This window comes from Ranitomeya imitator, chromosome 2 (assembly GCF_032444005.1).
Source record: "Ranitomeya imitator isolate aRanImi1 chromosome 2, aRanImi1.pri, whole genome shotgun sequence".
NCBI lineage: Eukaryota > Metazoa > Chordata > Amphibia > Anura > Dendrobatidae > Ranitomeya > Ranitomeya imitator.
Window position 1 is genome coordinate 583,051,127 of NC_091283.1, and position 22,512 is coordinate 583,073,638.

Sequence of the window (22,512 nt, forward strand, 5' to 3'; positions counted from 1 at the left end):
AATAAATAACAATTCCCACATGTATACTTTACATCAGCACAATTTTGGAAACAAAATTTTTTTTTGCTAGGAAGTTATAAGGGTTAAAATTTGACCAGCGATTTCTCATTTTTACAGCAAAATTTACAAAACCATTTTTTTAGGGACCACCTCACATTTGAAGTCAGTTTGAGGGGTCTATATGGCTGAAAATACCCAAAAGTGACACCATTCTAAAAAGTGCACCCCTCAAGGTACTCAAAACAACATTCAAGAAGTTTATTAACCCTTCAGGTCCTTCACAGCAGCAGATGCAACATGGAAGGAAAAAATGAACATTTAACATTTTAGTCACAAAAATTATTTTAGCAACAATTTTTTTATTTTCCCAATGGTAAAAGGAGAAACTGAACCACGAACGTTGTTGTCCAATTTGTTTTGAGTACGCTGATACCTCATATGTGGCGGTAAACCACTGTTTGGGCGCACGGCAGGGCTTGGAAGGGAAGGAGCGCCATTTGACTTTTTGAATGAAAAATTATCTCCTTCGTTAGCGGACACCATGTCGCGTTTGGAGAGCCCCTGTGTGCCTAAACATTGGAGCTCCCCCACAATTGACCCCATTTTGGAAACTAGACCCCCCAAGGAACTTATCTAGATGCCTAATGAGCTCTTTAAACCCTCAGGTGCTTCACAAATTGATCTGTAAAAATGAAAAAGTACTGTTTTTTCACAAAAAAATTCTTTATGCCTCAATTTTTTCATTTTCTCATATGCAATAGGATAAAATGGATCCTAAAATTTGTTGGGCAATTTCTCCTGAGTACGTCGATACCTCAAATGTGGGGGTAAACCACTGTTTGGGCACACAGCAAGGCTCGGAAGGGAAGGCGCGCCATTTGACTTTTTGAATGGAAAATTAGCTCCAATTGTTAGCGGACATCATGTCGCGTTTGGAGAGCCCCTGTGTGCCTAAACATTGGAGCTCCCCCACAAGTGACCCCATTTTGGAAACTAGACCCCCCAAGGAACTTATCTAGATGCATATTGAGAACTTTAAACCCCCAGGTGGTTCACAGAAGTTTATAACGCAGAGCCATGAAAATAAAAAAATAACTTTTCTTTCCTCAAAAATTATTTTTTAGCCTGGAATTTCCTATTTTGCCAAGGGTAATAGGAGAAATTGGACCCCAAATGTTGTTGTCCAGTTTGTCCTGAGTACGCTGATACCCCATATGTGGGGGTAAACCACTGTTTTGGCGCACGGCAGGGCTCAGAAGGGAAGGCACGCCATTTGGCTTTTTAAATGGAAAATTAGCTCCAATCATTAGCGGACGCCATGTTGCGTTTGGAGAGCCCCTGTGTGCCTAAACATTGCAGATCCCCCACAAATGACCCCATTTTGGAAACTAGACCCCCAAAGGAACTAATTTAGATGTGTGGTGAGCACTTTGAACCCCCAAGTGCTTCACAGAAGTTTATAACGCAGAACCATGAAAAAAAAAAAATTCTTTTCTCAAAAATGATTTTTTAGCCCAGAATTTTTTAATTTTCCCAAGGGTAACAGGAGAAATTTGACCCCAATAGTTGTTGTCCAGTTTCTTCTGAGTACGGTGATACCCCATATGTTGGGGTAAACCACTGTTTGGGCACATGCCGGGGCTCGGAAGTGAAGTAGTGACGTTTTGAAATGCAGACTTTGATGGAATGCTCTGTGGGCGTCACATTGCGTTTGCAGAGACCCTGATGTGGCCAAACAGTAGAAACCCCCACAAGTGACCCCTTTTTGGAAACTAGACCACAAAAGGAGCTTATCTAGATATGTGGTGAGCACTTTGAACCACCAAGTGCTTCACAGAAGTTTATAACGCAGAGCTGTGAAAATAATAAATACGTTTTCTTTCCTCAAAAATAATTTTTAAGCCCAGTATTTTTTATTTTCCCAAGCGTTACAGGAGAAATTGGACCGCAAAAGTTGTTTCCAGTTTCTCCTGAGTACGCTGATACCCCATGTGTGGGGGTAAACTACTGTTTGGGCACACGTCGGGGCTAAGAAGGGAAGTAGTGACTTTTGAAATGCAGACTTTGATGGAATGGTCTGCGGGCGTCACGTTGCATTTGCAGAGCCCCTGGTGTGCCTAAACAGTAGAAACCCCTGACAAGTGACCCCATTTTGGAAACTAGACCCCCCAAGGAACTTATCTAGATATGTGGTGAGCACTTTGAACCCCCAAGTGCTTCACAGACGTTTACAACGCAGAGCCGTGAAAATAAAAAATCATTTTTCTTTCCTCAAAAATGATGTTTTAGCAAGCAATTTGTTATTTTCACAAGGGTAACAGGAGAAATTGGACACCAATAATTGTTGCGCAGTTTATCCTGAGTATGCTGGTACCCCATATGTGGGGGTAAACCACTGTTTGGGCACATGTCGGGGCTCGGAAGTGAGGGAGCACCATTTGACTTTTTGAATACAAGATTGGCTGGAATCAATGGTGGCGCCATGTTGCGTTTGGAGACCCCTGATGTGCCTAAACAGTGGAAACACCTCAATTCTACCTCCAACACTAACCCCCCACACCCCTAACCCTAATCCCAACTGTAGCCATAACCTAAATCACAACCCTAAACACAACCCTAATTCCAACCCTAACCCTAAGGCTAAGTGCCCACGTTGCGGATTCGTGTGAGATTTTTCCGCACCATTTTTGAAAAATCCGCAGGTAAAAGGCACTGCGTTTTACCTGTGGATTTACCGCGGATTTCCAGTGTTTTTTGTGTGGATTTCACCTGCGGATTCCTATTGAGGAACAGGTGTAAAACGCTGCGGAATCCGCACAAAGAATTAACATGCTGCCGAAAATACAACGCAGCGTTTCCACGCTGTATTTTCCGCACCATGGGCACAGTGGATTTAGTTTTCCATAGGTTTACTTGGTACTGTAAACCTGATGGAAAACTGCTACGAATCTGTAGCAGCCAATCCGCTGTGGATCCGCAGCCAAATCCGCACCGTGTGCACATAGCCTAATTCTAAAGGTATGTGCACACGCTGCGGAAAATGCTGCGGTTTACAGTTCAATGTAAACCTATGGGAAGCAAAAATCGCTGTATACATGCTGCAGAAAAACTGCACGGAAATGCAGGGGTTTACATTCCGCAGCATGTCAATTCTTTCTGTGGATTCCGCAGCGGTTTTACAACTGCTCCAATAGTAAACCGCAGTTGTAAAACCGCAGTGAAATGCACAGAAAAACGGCGATAAATCCGCAGCAGTTTAGCACTGCGGATTTATCAAATCCGCTGCGGAAAAATCCGCAGAGGACCAGAATACGTGTGCACATACCGAAACCCTAACCCTAACCCTAGCCCTAACCCTAACCCTAGAACTAACCCTAACCCTAGCCCTAACCCTAGTCCTAACCCTAATCCCAACCTTAGTGGAAGAAAAAAATGTTTTCTTTATTTAATTATTGTCCCTACCTATGGGGGTGACAAAGAGGGGGGGTCATTTAGTATTTTTTTTATTTTGATCACTGTGAGGTTTTATCACAGTGATCAAAATGCACTTGAAATGAATCTGTGCGCCCGCCATTTTGGAAGATGGCGGCGCCCAGGAAAGAAGGACGGGGTCTCGGTAAGTATGATGGGGTGGGGGGGAGCACGGGGGTGGATCGGAGCATGGGGGGGTGGATCGCAGTGCGGGGGGGTGGATCACAGTGCGGGGGGGGTGGATCGGAGTGCGGGGGGGTGGATCGGACTGCAGGGGGGGGGTTGGAGCACGGGGGGGTGGATCGGACTGCAGGGGAGTGGGATTGGAGCAGAGGGGGTGGGATTGGAGCCCGGGGGGAGCGGACAGGAGGATGGGGGAGCGGAGCACAGGACGGAGGGGAGCGGACCACAGATCGGAGGGCTGGGGGGGCGATCGGTGGGGTGGGGTGGGGGCACATCAGTGTTTCCAGCCATGGCCGATGATATTGCAGCATCGGCCATGGCTGGATTGTAATATTTCACCAGTTTTTTAGGTGAAATATTACAAATCGCTCTGATTGCCAGTTTCACTTTCAACAGCCAATCAGAGCGATCGTAGCCACGGGGGGAGGGGGTGAAGCCACCCACCCTGGGCTAAAGTACAACTCCTCCTGTCCCTGCAGGCCGGGTGAGATTGGAGTTAACCCTTTCACCCGGCCTGCAGGAGCCCAATCCGGCCATGACGCATATGCTGCGTCACAGGTCGAAATGGCACGGGTTTTCATGACGCATACGGTGTGTCAAAGGTCGGGAAGGGGTAAATATCTGGCCCCGATAAAATAAAAAAAATAGAAAAGCCTTTACACACCTCCCGTGCCACTGCTGTTCCAGTGGTGGCATCACTCACGGTCTTTATTAGGTACGAGATAAAAATATACACGAACAATAACAAATAATGTCACCCCAAAACCTATAATGGTATTAAATGATGTAGCCTGTCAGATGAAACATCACTTACGGGTGATACCAATATAGACTGTTAGTGAGAACAATCATTATAAAATGCCAAATATGCTGTCCCACATTCTCAAGATACCTCTGGTTAATAACACAAGCACATAAGTGCAAAAAATGTTAGGCCAGGTAACCTTGTATGTATAGGTATTGGCAGGTATCAACAAAACAGATAATAGACAGGCGGGATGTAACTCTGTGGAGGGTGGCAGGTTCTTTTGTCCTTGATTATAGCACTCGTGCACTTTTAGCTCCCAGGCAGGCAAGTCCCCTGATGATACGGCCTGCGAAGAAACGCGTCGGGACATTCTTATAGGGAGAGTGCAGGGCATGATTTTTGCTCAGGGGTAGTTGTGGACTGCCCTTGTAAGGGCGGGAGCTCGGGGATATAGGTTTACGGCTAGCCCTTTTAGGGATTGACAGGGTATTGTCTCCTTATATCACTGCTTCATGGATCTTTCCACCTCAGCGAACCATGGGCTACACTGACCTGAGTCACGGCAATTGGTGAGATCATTCCTGTTTTAAACATTTGTACTGTATATGATTTCTACCGTATTTGCCTTATCCTCCTCCCGCCTGTCTATTATCTGTTTTGTTGATACCTGCCAATACCTATACATACAAGGTTACCTGGCCTAACATTTTTTGCACTTATGTGCTTGTGTTATTAACCAGAGGTATCTTGAGAATGTGGGACAGCATATTTGGCATTTTATAATGATTGTTCTCACTAACAGTCTATATTGGTATCACCCGTAAGTGATGTTTCATCTGACAGGCTACATCATTTAATACCATTATAGGTTTTGGGGTGACATTATTTGTTATTGTTCGTGTATATTTTTATCTCGTACCTAATAAAGGTTAAGTTTTAATTCCTACTAGAGCTGTGTTCCTATAATATTGGTGGGATTTTGTTGGATTTATCCAATTGGATTTATTTAGTATTGCTTTTTTCACATCACTCACGGTCCCAGAGCTTTCATGCGGTTGTTATGACTCGTGAGCTTGGCGCCAAATCAGCGCTGGTGTCACTGTCTTCGTCTTTTGTGGACTCGAACATGAAGATTAAGTCAGGGCTACAGCTGAGCTCTCACTTCTTCTTAATGTTCAACTTAACAGATGTCGGGGACAGTGACGCCAGCGCTGATTAGATGTTGGGCTCGCGTGTCACAACAACAGAACCGAAGGCCTGGGAAAAATGAGAGCCAACCCCACGGGAACGGAACCAGCACAGGAGGTGAGCATAAGCATTTTTATTTTATTGAGGCCAATCGTGGGGTATGAGAAGGGGTGTCCAAGTAGTGGACAACTTCTTTAAGCCTAACTATATTACCACTGAATCTTAACTTTGCCAAAAAATTACCTCATTTTCATATAGATTCGACAGAAAATTAATTTTGGAATGCTTCATCAGACTGCTTCATTAGATCCGATTAATCATCAGATTACAGATATAAAACACAAAGTTGCACACAAAAAAAGTATGATTTTTGGCATTTTCACAACAGTTTCTGCCAAAGTGGGCAGAGATGGGGCAGGACAGGGTGTGGCACAATAACTTATTCAAAAGTAACATAATCCTGCACGTCCATCTTTAAGACTGGCATAAGATTAGGAAATGTTACTCCCTAAGACTGGAGCAATTTTTCTGGTGAGGCACATGGAAGTGCATGCCAGTGATAAGATGCACCCTATTCATTAAGTGGCATACATGTCTTAATGAATAGAGCACAATGTAGTCCTGAACATCAATCTTTAATACTGGCATAAGAAACATCAGTCTTAATAGATCAAGCTCATTTTCTTTCCCTCTTCATTCAAACACGCTGACATAATCCCTTTGCTAAAAAAAATTCCCTCAAACAGAACTACACTGCTAACTACAAACATGTCTCTAATCTTCCCTCCATTTCTAATCTCCTGGAATGCTTGGTCCACTCTGGTTTAATCTACCATCTTTCATATAATTCTATTCTTGACCCTTTACAATCTGGTTTCCCTCTTTACACTCTACTCAAACTGCCCTTACTAAATTCTCTAACAATCTGCTAACACCTAAACCTATTGGTCACTGCTCTCTGCTGATTCTCCTGCATCTCTATGCAGCATTTGGCACTGTGGATCACAAGCTGCTCCTCAATATGCTCCACTTTATCAGCCTTAAGGATACCATTCTCTCCTGGTATTCTTCCTACCTCTCTGACTGCTCTTTTGCTGTATCTTTTGCTGGCTCTTATTCCTCTAATCTTACTCTTACTATTGAGGGTCCTCAAGGCTCAGTCCTAGGCACCCTCATGTTCTCGCTATACACCTCCGCTATTGGACAAACAATCAGCAGATTTATATAAATAATAATAATAATTTCCAGTATCATCTCTACACAAGATTGGAATACAAAACCATGAAGGCTACAGCTTATTTTATAGAAAAATGATTAACAATAAGGGAGGAGATGTTGCATTGTATGTTAGGAAAATTATATCTCCACAGAGATCCAAGCTTCAGAGAATGGTAGCTCTGCAGAAACTATTTGGGTAAGAATACAAGGAGAGAAGAACAGAAAGGACATTTGATTGAAGGAAAGGATTAAAGGTAATTACTATAGTCCACCTGGACAGACTGAAGAAATGGATGAACTCTTTTTACATCAGATGTCTCAAAAAAGTATGACATAGTGATCATGGGAGATTTTAACTATCCTGATATTTGTTGGAAATCTCTCTCAAGCAAAAGTAATGGGTCCAGAAAATTCTTATTTTCTCCTGCTGACAACTTTATCTTTCAATAGGCAGGAGGGCGAAGAAGAAGATCTGCAATCTTGGGCGTAATTCTAACCAAAAGGGAGGAAATGGTTGAGGAAGTAAAGGTGGCTGGGAATTTAGGAAGAAGACCAGCAAGGACTTTGACTTTAAGATTGAACTTCAGAAAGGCATATTTTAATGGACTCAGAAAGAGGGTAGGAAAGGTCCAATGGCTGGATGGTCTAAAGGACAGAAATGTCCAAGAAGGATGGGAGATTATGCTAAATGAAATTCTCACTGCACAATCAGTAACAATCTAGAAAAGAATGAAGAATTTGAAGCATTTAAAGAGACCGGGATGGATGAGCACAAAACTTAAACACTTATTAAAAAGCAAAAAATAAATGTATACTAAATGGAAAGAAGAATATAATGCTGTCTGCAGGGAATACAGGGTTAACGTTAGAAGTGAGACTTACAAGGGAGACCAAAAGCAATAAAAAAAGATTTTAGGGGTATGTCAAAAGAAAAGCAAAAGTTAAAGATGCTACAGAATTTACAGGATGCAAGGACTGAAGTGGTCAGTAATGACATTGAGAAGGCTGAACTTTTCCATTTCTATTTTGTATCTGTGTTCTCAAAGAAAGCAATTGTAACATCAAATGATCTTGATGGTGCTATCAAAAGAATAAAAGAATCCACATTATCATTAAATAGAGAGATGGTGTGAGAACACATAGCTAATTTATATTAATTAAAATCTCCTGGTCCAGATTAATTACTTCCTAGGGTACTGAAAGAGATTGCAGAGGAAATTGCGGAATCGCGATCCAAATTCTTTGAAAAATTCTGGAGAACAGGAGACATCCCAGAAGATTGAAGAATGGTGTCCCTGTCTTCAAAAAAAGGAAAGAAGATGGAGCCAGGAAATTACAGGCCAAAGAGCTCTACTTATATACCAGAAAAGATCTTTGAAAAAATTATTAAACAGCGTGTATGTTAGTACTTCGATAAGAATACAGTAATTAACCAGAGTCAGCATGGGTTTGTAGCAAACAAGTCATGCCAGACTAATCTAATTTCCTTCTATGATGGAATCACTGAGTGAGTGGATCAGGGAAAGGCGGTAGATATAGTATAACTCGACTTCAGCACAGTATTTGATAATGTGTCTCATACTATCCTTATTGAAAAAATGACCAAGTATGTGACTGACAAGTTTATGGTTAGGTGGACTCATAACTTGCTCAGTGATCGTACTGAAAGTATAGTAATAAATGATTGCACATCCAATTGGAAGAGTGTTTCAAGGAGGGTACCACAAGGCTCTGTCCTGGCCCCAGTGTTGTTCAACACTTTCATAAATGATATAGATAAGGGAATTGGAGGTAAACTAATCAAATTTGCAGACGATACAAAGCTAGGAGGGATAGCTAACACAAGAGAGGACAAGGAAAGGATTCAGAAGGATGTAGATAAGTTTAAAAAATGGGCAGTGACTAACAGAATGATATTTAGCAGAGAGAAATGCAAAATTCTACATCTTGGCAATAAAAACAAAAATTACATCCACAGAATAGGAGGAATAGAACTAAGCAACAGCTGGTGTGAAAAAGACTTGGGTATACTGATAGATCATATAACTTATTTATTGAGTGAATATGCAAACTGCCTCTCCAGAGAAAATGAGGACTTGAACTCTATAGCGCCACCTATTGGAAGTAGCGATCCTACAAGTCACAATCAACCCTTTAACGAGTCTTGCAATAGGACTTAGGATAAGAGCCAAATCAGTATCTCAATTTGCAGACACGGTGTTTCGGGCTGCTGGCCCTCGTCAGTGCGAAGCATGAGAACTGATTAGGCTAGGTGAGAGGCTCTGGACTGAGGTCTAAGGGGTAAGGTTTCTCCTTGTGGAGAGTGACATACCAGCTCTGGCTTGTGAAAGTAAGGAGGCTTATTCGCCGTGCAATGCTCCTCTGGGAAATTTAATATGCAAATTGCCTCTTTGGAGAAAAAGAGGACTTGAACTCTATAGCGCCACCTATTAGAATTAGCGATACTACAAGTCACAATCAACCCTTTAACGAGTCTTGCAATATGACTTGGGATAAGAGTCAAATCAGTATCTCAATTCGCAGACACGGTGTTTTGGGCTGTTGGCCCTCGTCAGTTCGAAGCATGAGAACTGATGTGGCTGGGTGAGAGGCTCTGGACTGAGGTCTAAGGGGTAAGGTTTCTCCTTGTGAAGAGTTACATACCAGCTCTGGCTTGTCTTGAGTGAAGAAATTCCAGAAATAAATGAGACATTTCGGTCAATACCTGACCTTAATCTATCATCTGTGTCGCAGCACGCTGTGTGAGAGTCTGCAGTGTTCACTGCTAAGACAGGAAGCGCTTTAAAACTTTAAAAACTCTTACTGTCACTCTTATTCATTCTCGCCTGGGCTATTGCAAGGTCTAGTGATCAGTCTCCCTCTAACCAAACTCTGTCCTCTCCAATCCTTCCTGAATTCAGCAGCCAAGGTCATATTTCTGTCCACCTGCTATTCTGATTCCTCAACTTTGAGTGAGTCATTGCATTGGTTGCCCATTCGCTCAAAAATACAATACAAATTTATCTGTCTTGTCCACAAAGCTCTCCACAGTTCTGCACCACCCAATATCTCCTCCCTAATTTCTGTCTTCCACCTTACCCTTGTTCTCGGGCACTGGTTGCCCATTCGCTCAAAAATACAATACAAATTTATCTGTCTCATCCACAAAGCTCTTCACAGTTCTGCACCACCCAATATCGCCTCCCTAATTTCTGTCTACCACCTTACCCTTGTTCTCCGTTCTGCAACTGACCTAGAACCAACATCCTCCATAATTCGAACCTCGCGCCTCCGTCTCAAAGACTTTTCTCGTTATGCTCCAATGTTCTGGAAATAACTAGCCCAGACGATACGACTAATATCTAGTTCCCACATTTTTAAGCATGATTTGAAACCATATCTCTTTAAACAAGCCTCACATCACTAATCTAACTTTGCCCTGCTTCACATTCTAAATATTTCTCAGAATATGGTCCCTCCTATTGATCTGTCTCCCATCCTCCATGCACCCAGTAGCACTTGGTAAGTGTACTTGGACAGATACTGGCTGATAATAGTATTATGCAGCTTATTTCAAATGCCCTATTTATTTTAATGATTGCTGGACCAAGAGCGGCTGCTATAAGCCCACCCCAGCACTTTGACAGCTTGGTCTGCACACATGCATTACACTGCGACCTGTCAAACAAAGGCTACTTTCACACTGGCGTTTTTTTTAATAAGTCGCAATGCGTTGTTTAGGGGAAAAAACGCATCCTGCAAAGTTGTTTGCAGGATGCGTTTTTGCCCCATAGAGTTACATTACCGACGCATTGCGACGTATTGACACATGTCGCAACCGTCTTGCGACGGTTGCGCCGTGTTGTGGCAGACCGCCGGGAGCAAAAAACATTAAATGTAACGTTCTTTGCAGCCGACGGACTGCTTTTTCCGACCACGCATGCGCGGCCGGAACTCCGCCCCCACCTCCCCGCACCTCACAATGGGGCAGCGGATGCGCCGGAGAAATGCATCCGCTGCACCCATTGTGCGGCACAACAAACGCTAGCGTCGGAATCTCGGCCCAACGCAATGCGACGGGCCGAATCCGACACTAGTGTGAAAGTAGCCAAAGTACTGGGGCATGCTTACATCTACTGATCACCATATAATGAGCAGTGATTGTTGTCACTCCTTGCATGCCTCAATCTCTGAACGCTGGCAGCTCTCAAAAGGAATAAAGATAATTTTTTTCCTGGTAGTGCCATTTTCAGTAATGCGACCGGACAACATTGAAATGCTGTTAACCTCCAGGTAAAGCCTATATCTGCAGGTTAGTAACATTTGGGGACATGACAGGTTCCATTTAACACATATCATGGTTTGTTTCACATATGGTTCTTTAATACTTGTTTTCCTATGTGTCCTTTCGTGATATTGCTGCCTTCAGACTAAAGCTACAGGTTACAGCCTTGGAAGTTAGCTCAATTTACTGTAGTTGTTTGTCTATTATCTAAATTATTTTATTGTTCTCTCTTGTTACAATATTTGCATAAAGAGAAAGATAATTATGCAAGAAAATACTACTACATAGGTAGTCAAATGGGAAATCCTTTCAAAGTCATCTAGGATAGCAATAGAAAGTCCAAGATGGTAGGTGGTAGCAGTCTTTGAAGGACACTAACCACCAGAAACCTCTGATACAACATTGTTGTAGAACAATGTATTTTCCCCTTAAGGCCCCTTTAAAAATGATTTATTACAACAGTGGGTCACAATGGAGAAGTAATTAATAGCATTTGGTTCATTTATTCTACTCATATAATAATATCTTATATTTTGGATGAAGATGTTTTTTAATTTTCATTTCCTAAGTAATTTATTAATTGTTAGTTTATAAAAAAAATGCAAAATAACATGTAAAAATACTTACCAAACTGTTTTTTCCGTTTGGTTGGAATACAAGATAAACAAGCTGGTACTGACTGCCCATTACCTATTGCACAATAAGGAGGTTAATTGGTACCATATTAACCTGAAATAACTTATTTTACCAACTGCTATATTTTTTTATGTGATTGCAATGACAAAAAACAGTACAATAACAGATTCCCAGCACACATTTTAATAAGGCAATACAATATCTGTGCTGCATTCTGACCAAAGGAAGTGAAAAATGAAAAATGTTGTATTTTCTGATTCCTTAATGTCTACAGGCAGCAGTTGCAAGTAGAGTTTAGTTACTCAGAGTCCTGTTGCCGAATCTTGCTTAGAATGCGTTGTGGCGTAGATTGTTTGGGTAACTTGTACACCCTGAGATTTTGTTGCTTTTGACTTTTGACTTGGATTTTATAGACAAATGATAAAGAATTTTTGAAGGAAATGTTCTCTTTTGTATGAGCTGTAAATCTTTGCCCATTGATTGCTAACATCTTGAGTTGATGCTGGAAACTGGAATAAAGTTATTTTCTTCCACCTATTGGAAACTTTTCCAAGCCTGCTTAATTAGCATCTTACATGAGATAGGCCGCCGTCACACATGCGAGTTTTACGGACGTAAGAGCGCAGAATCTACGTCCGTAAAACTCGCAAAAAATACGGCACAATTATTCTCTATGCCCCTGCTCCTATTTGCCGTATTTTACTGATCAGTATTATACGGCTTTCTACGGCCGTACAAAATCGCAGCATGCTGCGTTTGTCACCGTACTGCGCAAGAAATACGCCAATGAAAGTCTATGGAAGCGTGAAAAATACGGATTACACACGGACAAGCAGTGTGACTTGCGAGAAATACGCAGCGCTGTTAGAGAGAAAAGCCGGTAATTCAGTGCGGTGTACAGTAAAATCACACTGACAGCTTACAGTAGAATAGGTAGAATAAATGTGTACACATAGAATAGGTATATATATATATATATGTCAGTGAGACACATATATGTATATATATTAATATTTATTCCAGCGCTAGACAGCTTGAAAGCCGGTAATTCAATTACCGGCTTTTTCCTTCTCCTTCCTAAAACCCGACATGATTTGAGACATGGTTTACATACAGTAAACCATGTCTTCTCTCCATTTTTTTTGCAGATTCCACACTACTAATGTCAGTAGTGTGTATCTGCAAAATTTGGCCGTTCTAGCTCTTAAAATAAAGGGTTAAATGGCGGAAAAAATTGGCGTGGGCTCCCGCGCAATTTTCTCCGCCAGAGTAGTAAAGCCAGTGACTGAGGGCAGATATTAATAGCCTGGAGAGGGTCCACGGTTATTGGCCCCCCCCTGGCTAAAAATATCTGCCCCCAGCCACCCCAGAAAAGGCACATCTGGAAGATGCGCCTATTCTGGCACTTGGCCACTCTCTTCCCATTCCCGTGTAGCGGTGGGATATGGGGTAATGAAGGGTTAATGCCACCTTGCTATTGTAAGGTGACATTAAGCCTAATTAATAATGGAGAGGCGTCAATTATGACACCTATCCATTATTAATCCAATTGTAGTGAAGGGTTAAATAAAACACAAACACATTATTTAAAATTATTTTAATGAAATAAAAACAATGGGTGTTGCAGTATTTTATTCAACGCCCAATCCAGTCACTGAAGACCCTCGTTCTGTGAGTAAAAAAACATAATAAACCAACAATATACTTACCCTCCGCAGATCTGTAACGTCCAACGATGTAAATCCTTCTGAAGGGGTTAAAACATTTTGCAGCAAGGAGCTGTGCTAATGCAGGCTGCTCCTCGCTGCAAAACCCCAGGGAATGAGGCTAAAAATAGATCAATGATCTATATTTAGCTTTATTTGCGGTGAGGCGCCCTCTGCTGGCTGTTCATAGATCGTGGGAAATTACCTAGAAAGCTCCCTGGCTCCCTGGCTTTCTAGGTAATTTCCCACGATCTATGAACAGCCTATGGTTTATTATGTTTTTTTACTCACAGAACGAGGGTCTTCAGTGACTGGATTGGGCGTTGAATAAAATACTGCAACACCCATTGTTTTTATTTCATTAAAATAATTTTAAATAATGTGTTTGTGTTTTATTTAACCCTTCACTACAATTGGATTAATAATGGATAGGTGTCATAATTGACGCCTCTCCATTATTAATTAGGCTTAATGTCACCTTACAATAGCAAGGTGGCATTAACCCTTCATTACCCCATATCCCACCGCTACACGGGAATGGGAAGAGAGTGGCCAAGTGCCAGAATAGGCGCATCTTCCAGATGTGCCTTTTCTGGGGTGGCTGGGGGCAGATATTTTTAGCCAGGGGGGGGCCAATAACCGTGGACCCTCTCCAGGCTATTAATATCTGCCCTCAGTCACTGGCTTTACTACTCTGGCGGAGAAAATTGCGCGGGAGCCCACGCCAATTTTTTCCGCCATTTAACCCTTTATTTTAAGAGCTAGAACGGCCAAATTTTGCAGATACACACTACTGACATTAGTAGTGTGGAATCTGCAAAAAAAATGGAGAGAAGACATGGTTTACTGTATGTAAACCATGTCTCAAATCATGTCGGGTTTTAGGAAGGAGAAGGAAAAAGCCGGTAATTGAATTACCGGCTTTCAAGCTGTCTAGCGCTGGAATAAATATTAATATATATACATATATGTGTCTCACTGACATATATATATATATATATATACCTATTCTATGTGTACACATTTATTCTACCTATTCTACTGTAAGCTGTCAGTGTGATTTTACTGTACACCGCACTGAATTACCGGCTTTTCTCTCTAATATATGTGTCTACTGACATATATATATATATATATATATATATATATATATATATATATATATATATATATAGACAGTATATATATATTTTCTTTTCTTTTTGGGACACATGGATCACTTCTATAGCGGTATGTTGGTTTTGCTAGCCTGCGAGAAAACCACGCAGTACGGATGCCATACGGATTACATACGGAGGATGCCATGCGAAAAAAACGCTGACACATCCTGCCTACGGAGGAGCTACGGACCACTTTTTTCGGGACTTTTCAGTGTATTACGGCCGTAATATACGGACCGTATTGTTTTACGCTGTGTGTGACGCCGGCCTTAGAAATCATACAGTGCTTCATGTCATGCAGCTTGGAAAAGCCAAGATCAAAATCAAATGTCTTCATTTCAGAGAAGCAAGTTGCTAAATGTTTCCATATTATCCAAACTTTTCAAATGCACCAAAAAAATCAAGACTTGATATCGAAATATCAGATAGCGTATATTTGACCTTTACTTCATCTTCTTTTGTTTCATATGTTCTCTCTCTCTCTGTATTGATTTCCAAAATTTCACAAAAATGTAGAATGTCTGCGAAACTAGGAAATTGTTCCACCTTGAGCTTCTAAGGCACCAATGTACATTGGATTAACGTAAGCTTAAACCCACCAATATTGGAGCGCTCGGTTGACGGTCTAAAGTGTATGGAAGTCTCCTAACTCTCCTCCAGCAGATGTCAGATGCTATAGGATCCATCTTTTCCATACTTTTCTTCTTGGCAACATAAACTGCCATCACTTGAGTCTGGCAGTGGCTCTCTCATAGAGAATACAGGAGCTTTCAGTAGAGCGAAGGCTCCGGTGTGTGGAGGATTTGGGACTCCGCTACTGTGTACGGAACAGTTTTTGTTTATGGGGACCCTAAGGGTATGTGCACACGTCAGGATTTTCTAGCAGAAATTTCCTGACAAAAACCGGACATTTCTGCCAGAAATCCGCATGCGTTTTTTTTTTTTCGCGTTTTTGACGCGTTTTTGTGCGTTTTTTTGCGTTTTTTCCCAATGCATAGAATAGCGGGAAAAATGCAAAAAATCCGCAAAATTAATGAACATGCTGCTATTTTTACCGCAATGCGCTTTTTTTGTGGAAAAAAACGCATCATGTGCACAAAAATTGCAGAATGCATTCTAAATGATAGGATGCATATGTCTGCAGTTTGTAATGCATTTTTATCGTGTTTTTATTGCAAAAAAATGCAAAAAAATGCAAAAAATCCTGAACGTGTGCACATACCCTAAGCCTAATTTATCACTGTTGATCTGAAATATGATATCATAAAAACATAAAAGCTAAATTAACAATTATAGGTCCTCAAGGCATACAATTTGGTTGCTCTACAGTGGCTATACACAAGCTATCAAAGCCAAGAAACAACATGATTTAGGCAAGTTGAAGTATGTAGTGTCAGCCCCACAATTTCCTTTTAGCAGATAATGACGGAAAAGCATTTTAATACACATAGTACTTTGTGCCTTTACCCTTTTCATTTTTATTCCAGTCATTTAGTGTCATTTGAAGGACACTGGAATAAATAGCAAAATTGCAATACAGCCAAAATGTTGTTTTTAGCCCCAAAACTCGATCCAATATGTTGGCCACTACATGTCATTCTTCTTTCTAACTTGCTCTCCTGCTGCCAAGTGGAATCTGAGACACCTTTATAAAGTAAAGAAAGCGGGGGCTGGCCTTTGTCTCTTTGCTCTTGCTCTCCTGCCTGTTAAACTGAAAGGAGGCATAACAGAGAAGTGGCCTTCCGCTTCAAACCAGGCAAACCATTGAACAACTTCAGCAGAAGTACATGCGGGTATATTAGAGGTTGAAAGATCCAAGACCTATTGTCTTGGCAGAATTCTGATAAAGAGCTGATGGCACATTACAGTTTTTTGGACATTTTCATCTGAAATGGGCACCAAAAGCAATTTTAAGTTGTTCAAAATGAAGATGCAAGACCAAGCTTTTATACAGGTCGTAGGCAAAATTACACACATGCTTTAAGGTTGAAATCAGCTCAGGTGTGTTGTAGCATGTTATTCATCATTCCGTACTGAAATAAAAATGTGCTCACAGCTGAGTGTCAGTGAGGATGTTCTCTGAGAAATGGGAAGAAATTATTGTTGGATGAAAAAGACTTCCGGTAAGTTATTATATGAGACCATCTTAAAGCTTGACAGATCCATTGGCCACACCTACTTATCCACAATTTGTACATTTCTTTGTTGTATTCTGAAGAGAAATATTGTGTTGCCGCCTGCCATATAATGTATATTTCAGTAAAAATAATTATGTATGCTGTCAGGCTTGGACTGGCCCATAGGCTAACAGGTGAATCCTTTGGTAGGTCCCTGTGCTGGAGTAAGCCACGTAGCCCCCCAATATGAGCAGCAGTTGGCCCAAATACGTTTGATTCACTATTTACAGACGAAAGCAGCTGTTCATCATGCATTTAATAAACTACCCATCTTAATAGTATATAGAAGAATAGGTAAATTAGGGAATTAAGGTAATGTAATGTTTGCATACAGGCTAACATTGGGCTACAGAGTTAGTGACACTGGTGGGTCCTTGCCACCAAAATCTGATACTATATGCTGCATTAAAGAGAAAGGGACTCTTCCCGTAACCATAGGTTGGAAAATTCACGAGGTTTTAGGTACAGGAGTTGTAGAGGGCCAGAAGTGTTATAAGACGATACTACTTCCTTCGGGGCCATGTTTCTTGATTTCCATTGAGTCCGTGAATTTGAATTTATACCTTTCCGATGTCATCCACTTATACATCAATTAATATGTCCGGTCTATAAAGAATTCAACTCACAACTTGCATAAACAAGTAAATGTGAAAGCTATTTAGTGGTCCAAAGGGATACTAAGTGTACAGAAAAAAATGAGATTATGATGCCCACCACACATTGCTTGAATGAGTAACTTCCTCCATATCAGACTGATTGTCAAATAGTTTGCCATGAGATTAAATCTTCTGTAACATATCCACTGGTTTTTACTCTTCCACATGAAGGGTTTGAGAAGGATTACTGGCACTGGGACATAATATATAAACTATCCGGTACAGCTATATGCTTTTTAAGGTCCCAGCAAGCCTACCATCTTAAGAGCATCCTTCAGTCTCCAGGAACTCCTTATTTTGGCCAAACAATGTGTCCAAATATCTTTTCCACACTTATAATAGTAATGTAAAAACCTAATTAGAAGAGTGGTTTCCCATATTTATTCCTGTCTCACCACATTTAGTTCTCAATTTTAGACCAGATTAGGCTTTGTTCACTTCTTATGCAGAAGGCTACTTATGAGAGATTTTCCTTTGTCTTCGGGTTACATATAATTTTTGTCTATGTCGCCAGTATTGCAGCTTGTAAGAAAATGATGCACATGATAAAAGGTGTTCTCGTCTAATCTAAGAGCTAGGCGAAGAATAGTGGATTAGGCTTTTTTGGGTATGAGATATAGCAATGGCAACACAGTTTCTAGACTTGTATGTACTGTCTTAAGACATTAAGGAAACAACTTGCTTTTCTTTTCCAAGGTTCAGATTGCATACTAGATGTCTTGCCTTTTGGATTTTAATACTCTCTTAAATATGCTGATGCAATATTTCCATTAACATAGTATAAATTATGAGAAAGAGTCTGTTTAATACAAACACAAACATATGTCGCAAGCATAATTTATAAAAAGACACAAATGCACTGTAATCCTTATGTTCTGTAATTGTACTTAGTGTATAAAACCCAGTCTGGGTTGCACATACTGCATGTGTAACAGGGATGTCAAACTGCATTCCTCGAGGGCTGCAAACAGGTCATGTTTTCAGGATTTCCTTGTACTGCACAGGTGATAATTTTATCACCTACACAAATAATGAGTTGGTGATTAAATTATCACCTGTGCAGTACAAGGAAATCCTGAAAACGTGACCTGTTTGCAGCCCTCGAGGAATGCAGTTTGACACCCCTGATGTATAATATTGCTAACATTAATAGAGATGAGTGAATAAAGTCAAATTGAAGTTTTAGGAACTCGGGGAATCAGAAAACTTTGTGATTCACTTTTTGCAAATTACTTAAAATAGTTGCTGCTATGTTATACATTACAGAGAATTGCATTAGTGGGTGAAGGCTCACATGACCTAGGACTTAGCCTGGCAAGCTTCCATATAATACCTTGCAACAATCACATCACATGGTTTAGCACAGACAATCAGAAGGGACAATTGTAGACTGTATAAAAGCTGAAGCAAGTAATGCAGCAACCTTTTTGTGGTGAATCTTGATAGTGAGAGGATAGCACAGCTCACAGCTTAGCTATGAAGATAGGTAGAGAAATCTGCAGGATTCTCAGCAGGGCAGAGAAGTACGCCTGCACAGGAGCGTGATGCCGGGGGGTGATGAAGCAACAGGAGGGCCGCATAACAAGAAGATGGAAGGCGCCGGACCCAGATCTGCAACACCCATTGGACCGAACTGAACTCCCCCCCCCCCCCCCCCGGGTGAGTATAATAAAACTTATTTTTCTTATCTTTCAGGTCGGACCGGGGTCTTATCTACAACATTACAGAATACTGTAGATAAGCCCTGAAAGGCAGTGGCTGCATCTTATATAGCGACCAAAACTGCTAACAGGATCCCTTTAATGAAATACCATAAATTCCATTTTTCAATGCAATCATCTAATGGTAAGGCAGATTTTTGGCTCACTTTAGAACCTTGATTCCCCAGTGACTCTTATGTAGTTGATTTTTTTTCAGTTGGCTATAATTATGTGTGCCATACCATAAATGGTATAAAACAACCTCTATATATCTATTTGCAATGTGATTTGAAAGAATAACATTCTTTTTAATATACTTGAGAGACTCACAGTGGTGATGTTACCGATAGATCATATTCGCACCCCAGCTTTCCCTAGTTATCCTAACCAGTTACATTGAATACATTCAAAAACAGAAGGGATTGACTGGCATAGACAACATTTTTTTAAGCAACACATTAAAAAATATTAAGTTATTACATGCATGGAAGGGGGAAAGATAAAGGGTGACTGCAAAAATGTAAGTATTTAAGTAAACCTGTTCATACATTGATTTAAGTCAAGGGTACACACACAATCTGCAACCAGAAATGTTATTCTCTGCGGCCCCCAACATCTGATCACAGTCATGCTTGTTTGGCAGCTGTTTACATGTATTATCCATGTCAAAGAGAAGAGTGGTGTGTAGGTAGTAGCAGGGACATTAAAGGAAACTTGTCATCAGGATTTTATACCCCAAGCCAGTGGTATATGTATGTAAAGGAATCAGCATTAAACCTTATTTAGGCTAGTTTCACATTTGCGGTTAAGTCCGCAGCGTACCGTCCGCAACCGCAAACGCATGCGAAAACGCATGCAAATGTCTGGTAACGCAGCATTTATTATCCGCATCAGCTTACACATGATGGTAAAAAAAGCGCAGCGTATGAATGCGTTTTACATGTGTTTGCGCTTTTTATGCGCATGCGTTTGGTATTTGCAGGAGGGTGTGTCTTTAATGGGCATGTCTTAATCAGTTCCTGGACATGCGCAGTCCGAAGTACGCAAGCGCCTCAAACGCATGCGTACGCAAAGACATGTGTACGCATGCGTTCCCATAGACAGTAATGCGTTTTTTTGCTGCATTCCTTGCGCTAACAAGCGCATACGTTTCTAGGCGGCAAATTGACACCTCTAAAATTACTACATGCTGCGTTTACTGTGCCAAACCGCAGACGACGAAACGACGCATGCGTCGTCAAACGCGGCAATACACAACCGATCGCAGACACATGCGTCCCTAATGTTAAATATAGGAAAACACAATGCATGCGGATAATTGCGGAAGAAACGCTGCGGACACAACCGCAAATGTGAAACCGGCCTTAGTCATTCAATTAGTTTTGGGTATAAAATCCTGATGACAGATTCTCTTTTAGTGTTTTTGGTGCACAGTGTGGTGATATTTGGAATTTCTATACATACAGTGGCTTGCAAAAGTATTTACCCCTTGGCATTTTTTGTGTTTTGCTACCTCACAACCTGGAATTTCACAGTTTTTTTTTACTGTTGGCATCAGCTCGTGTAAATAACATGCATACAACTGCAAATTCTCCTTTTTTTATTGTGAAGCAAACAACAAATAGGACAAAATTACTGAAAACTTAAATGTGCATAACTATTCACCTCCGTTAAGTCATTACTTTGTAGAACCTCCTTTGCGACTGCAAGTTGATTTGAATAAGTCTCTATGAGCTTTCCATGGCTTGCCACAGGGATTATTGCCCAATTTTCAAGCCAAAACTGCTCCAGCTCCATCAAGTTAGATGTTTTTTTTTTCTTTTGAACAGCAATCTTCAAGTCTGACCACAAATTCTCAATTGGACTCAATTTCTTACCCATGTGGGGGAGCAGCATGTCCAGCCATGTGCACCTAGTGCCCCGACGTGCGTTTCGTGTTGCAGGCTTCTTCGGGGGGCAGTGACATTTAAAAGCTCACCATCTTTTATCTGCACTATTATCAACATTTTAGCTTTCTAAAATAGATGGTGCAGGTGTTAGACTACAATTAGCTTGGATATTTATCCACCTTTTGGCCATATAGATATTGTATGCTCTCTTGGCTTGATTAGTCCTGAATTGGTCTTATTTATAATCTATGCCATGTTTTTGGTGCACTTTCTTGAGTAGTGTATCGACCCTGTTGTGCACACTATCATTTGTTTCCTTCCCTTTCGTTACACTCGTCCTTTGTATTGCATTTAGGGTTTGTATAACCCAAGTATTTCATATTTGTGTGAGTTAATAAAATTGTGATTTGATTATTTATAAAACTGACTCACTACATTCATTGCTTGAGTATAGAGCTCATCTTTCAGTATAGGTTTATATAATATTTAGGAGCTACTCCTTCTGCTTTTGGCAAAATATAGGTTTTTGGTCATGTCAGTTTATGTTAACTACATACACATTTAGTATCGATGTGTTCAGAATCGCCCAATCTATTAATAAAAAAGGATTAACCTTATCGCTAAACAACGTAGCGAGAAAAAAGTCAAAACGCCAGAATTACTTTTTTGGTCGCCACGACATTGCATTAAAATGCAATAATGGGTGATCAAAAGGTTGCATCTGCACCAAAATGGTATAATTAAAAACGTCAGATCGGCACGGAAAAAATAAGCCCTCAGCCAACCCGAGATCACGAAAAACGGAGACGCTGCGGGTCTAGGAAAATGACGCAATTTTTTTTAACCCCTTCATGACCTTGGGATTTTTCGTTTTTCCGTGTTCGTTTTTCACTCCCCTCCTTCCCAGAGCCATAGCTTTTTTATTTTTCCGTCAATTTGGCCATGTAAGGGCTTATTTTTTGCGGGACGAGTTGTACTTTTGAACAACATCATTGGTTTTAGCATGTCGTGTACTGGAAAACGGGAAAAAAATTCCAAGTGTGGTGAAATTGCAAAAAAAGTGCAATCCCACACTTGTTTTTTGTTTGGCTTTTTTGCTAGGTTCACTAAATGCTAAAACTGACCTGCCATTATGATTCTCCAGGTCATTACGAGTTCATAGACACCTAACATGACTAGGTTATTTTTTATTTAAGTGGTGAAAAAAAATTCCAAACTTTGCTAAAAAAAAAAAAAATTGTGCTATTTTCCGATACTCGTAGCGTCTCCATTTTTCGTGATTTGGGGTCGGTTGAAGGCTTATTTTTTGCGTGCCGAGATGACGTTTTTAATGATAGCATTTTGGTGCAGACGCATTCTTTTGATCGCCCATTAGTGCATTTTAATGCAATGTCGTGGCGACCTAAAAAACATAATTCTGGCATTTCTAATTTTTTTCTCGCTACGCCGTTTAGTGATCACATTAAAGTTTTTTTTAAATTGATAGATCGGGCGA

At 40.8% G+C, this 22,512-nt stretch overlaps 1 protein-coding gene across 2 annotated transcripts in view; it reads right to left on the bottom strand.

The window, feature by feature from the left end:
- The window catches only part of LOC138665084 (protein-glutamine gamma-glutamyltransferase E-like), a 173,896-nt gene that overhangs the window by 20,183 nt on the left and 131,201 nt on the right, over positions 1-22,512 (bottom strand). Inside the window, exon 11 of one of the 2 annotated variants that reach the window (XM_069752256.1) lies at positions 11,721-11,783. The exons of the other annotated variant lie outside the window; for it this stretch is intronic. Coding sequence (XP_069608357.1) covers positions 11,721-11,783 — 63 coding nt within the window. The remainder of the gene's footprint in view (positions 1-11,720; positions 11,784-22,512) is intronic. 2 annotated transcript variants of the gene reach the window in all.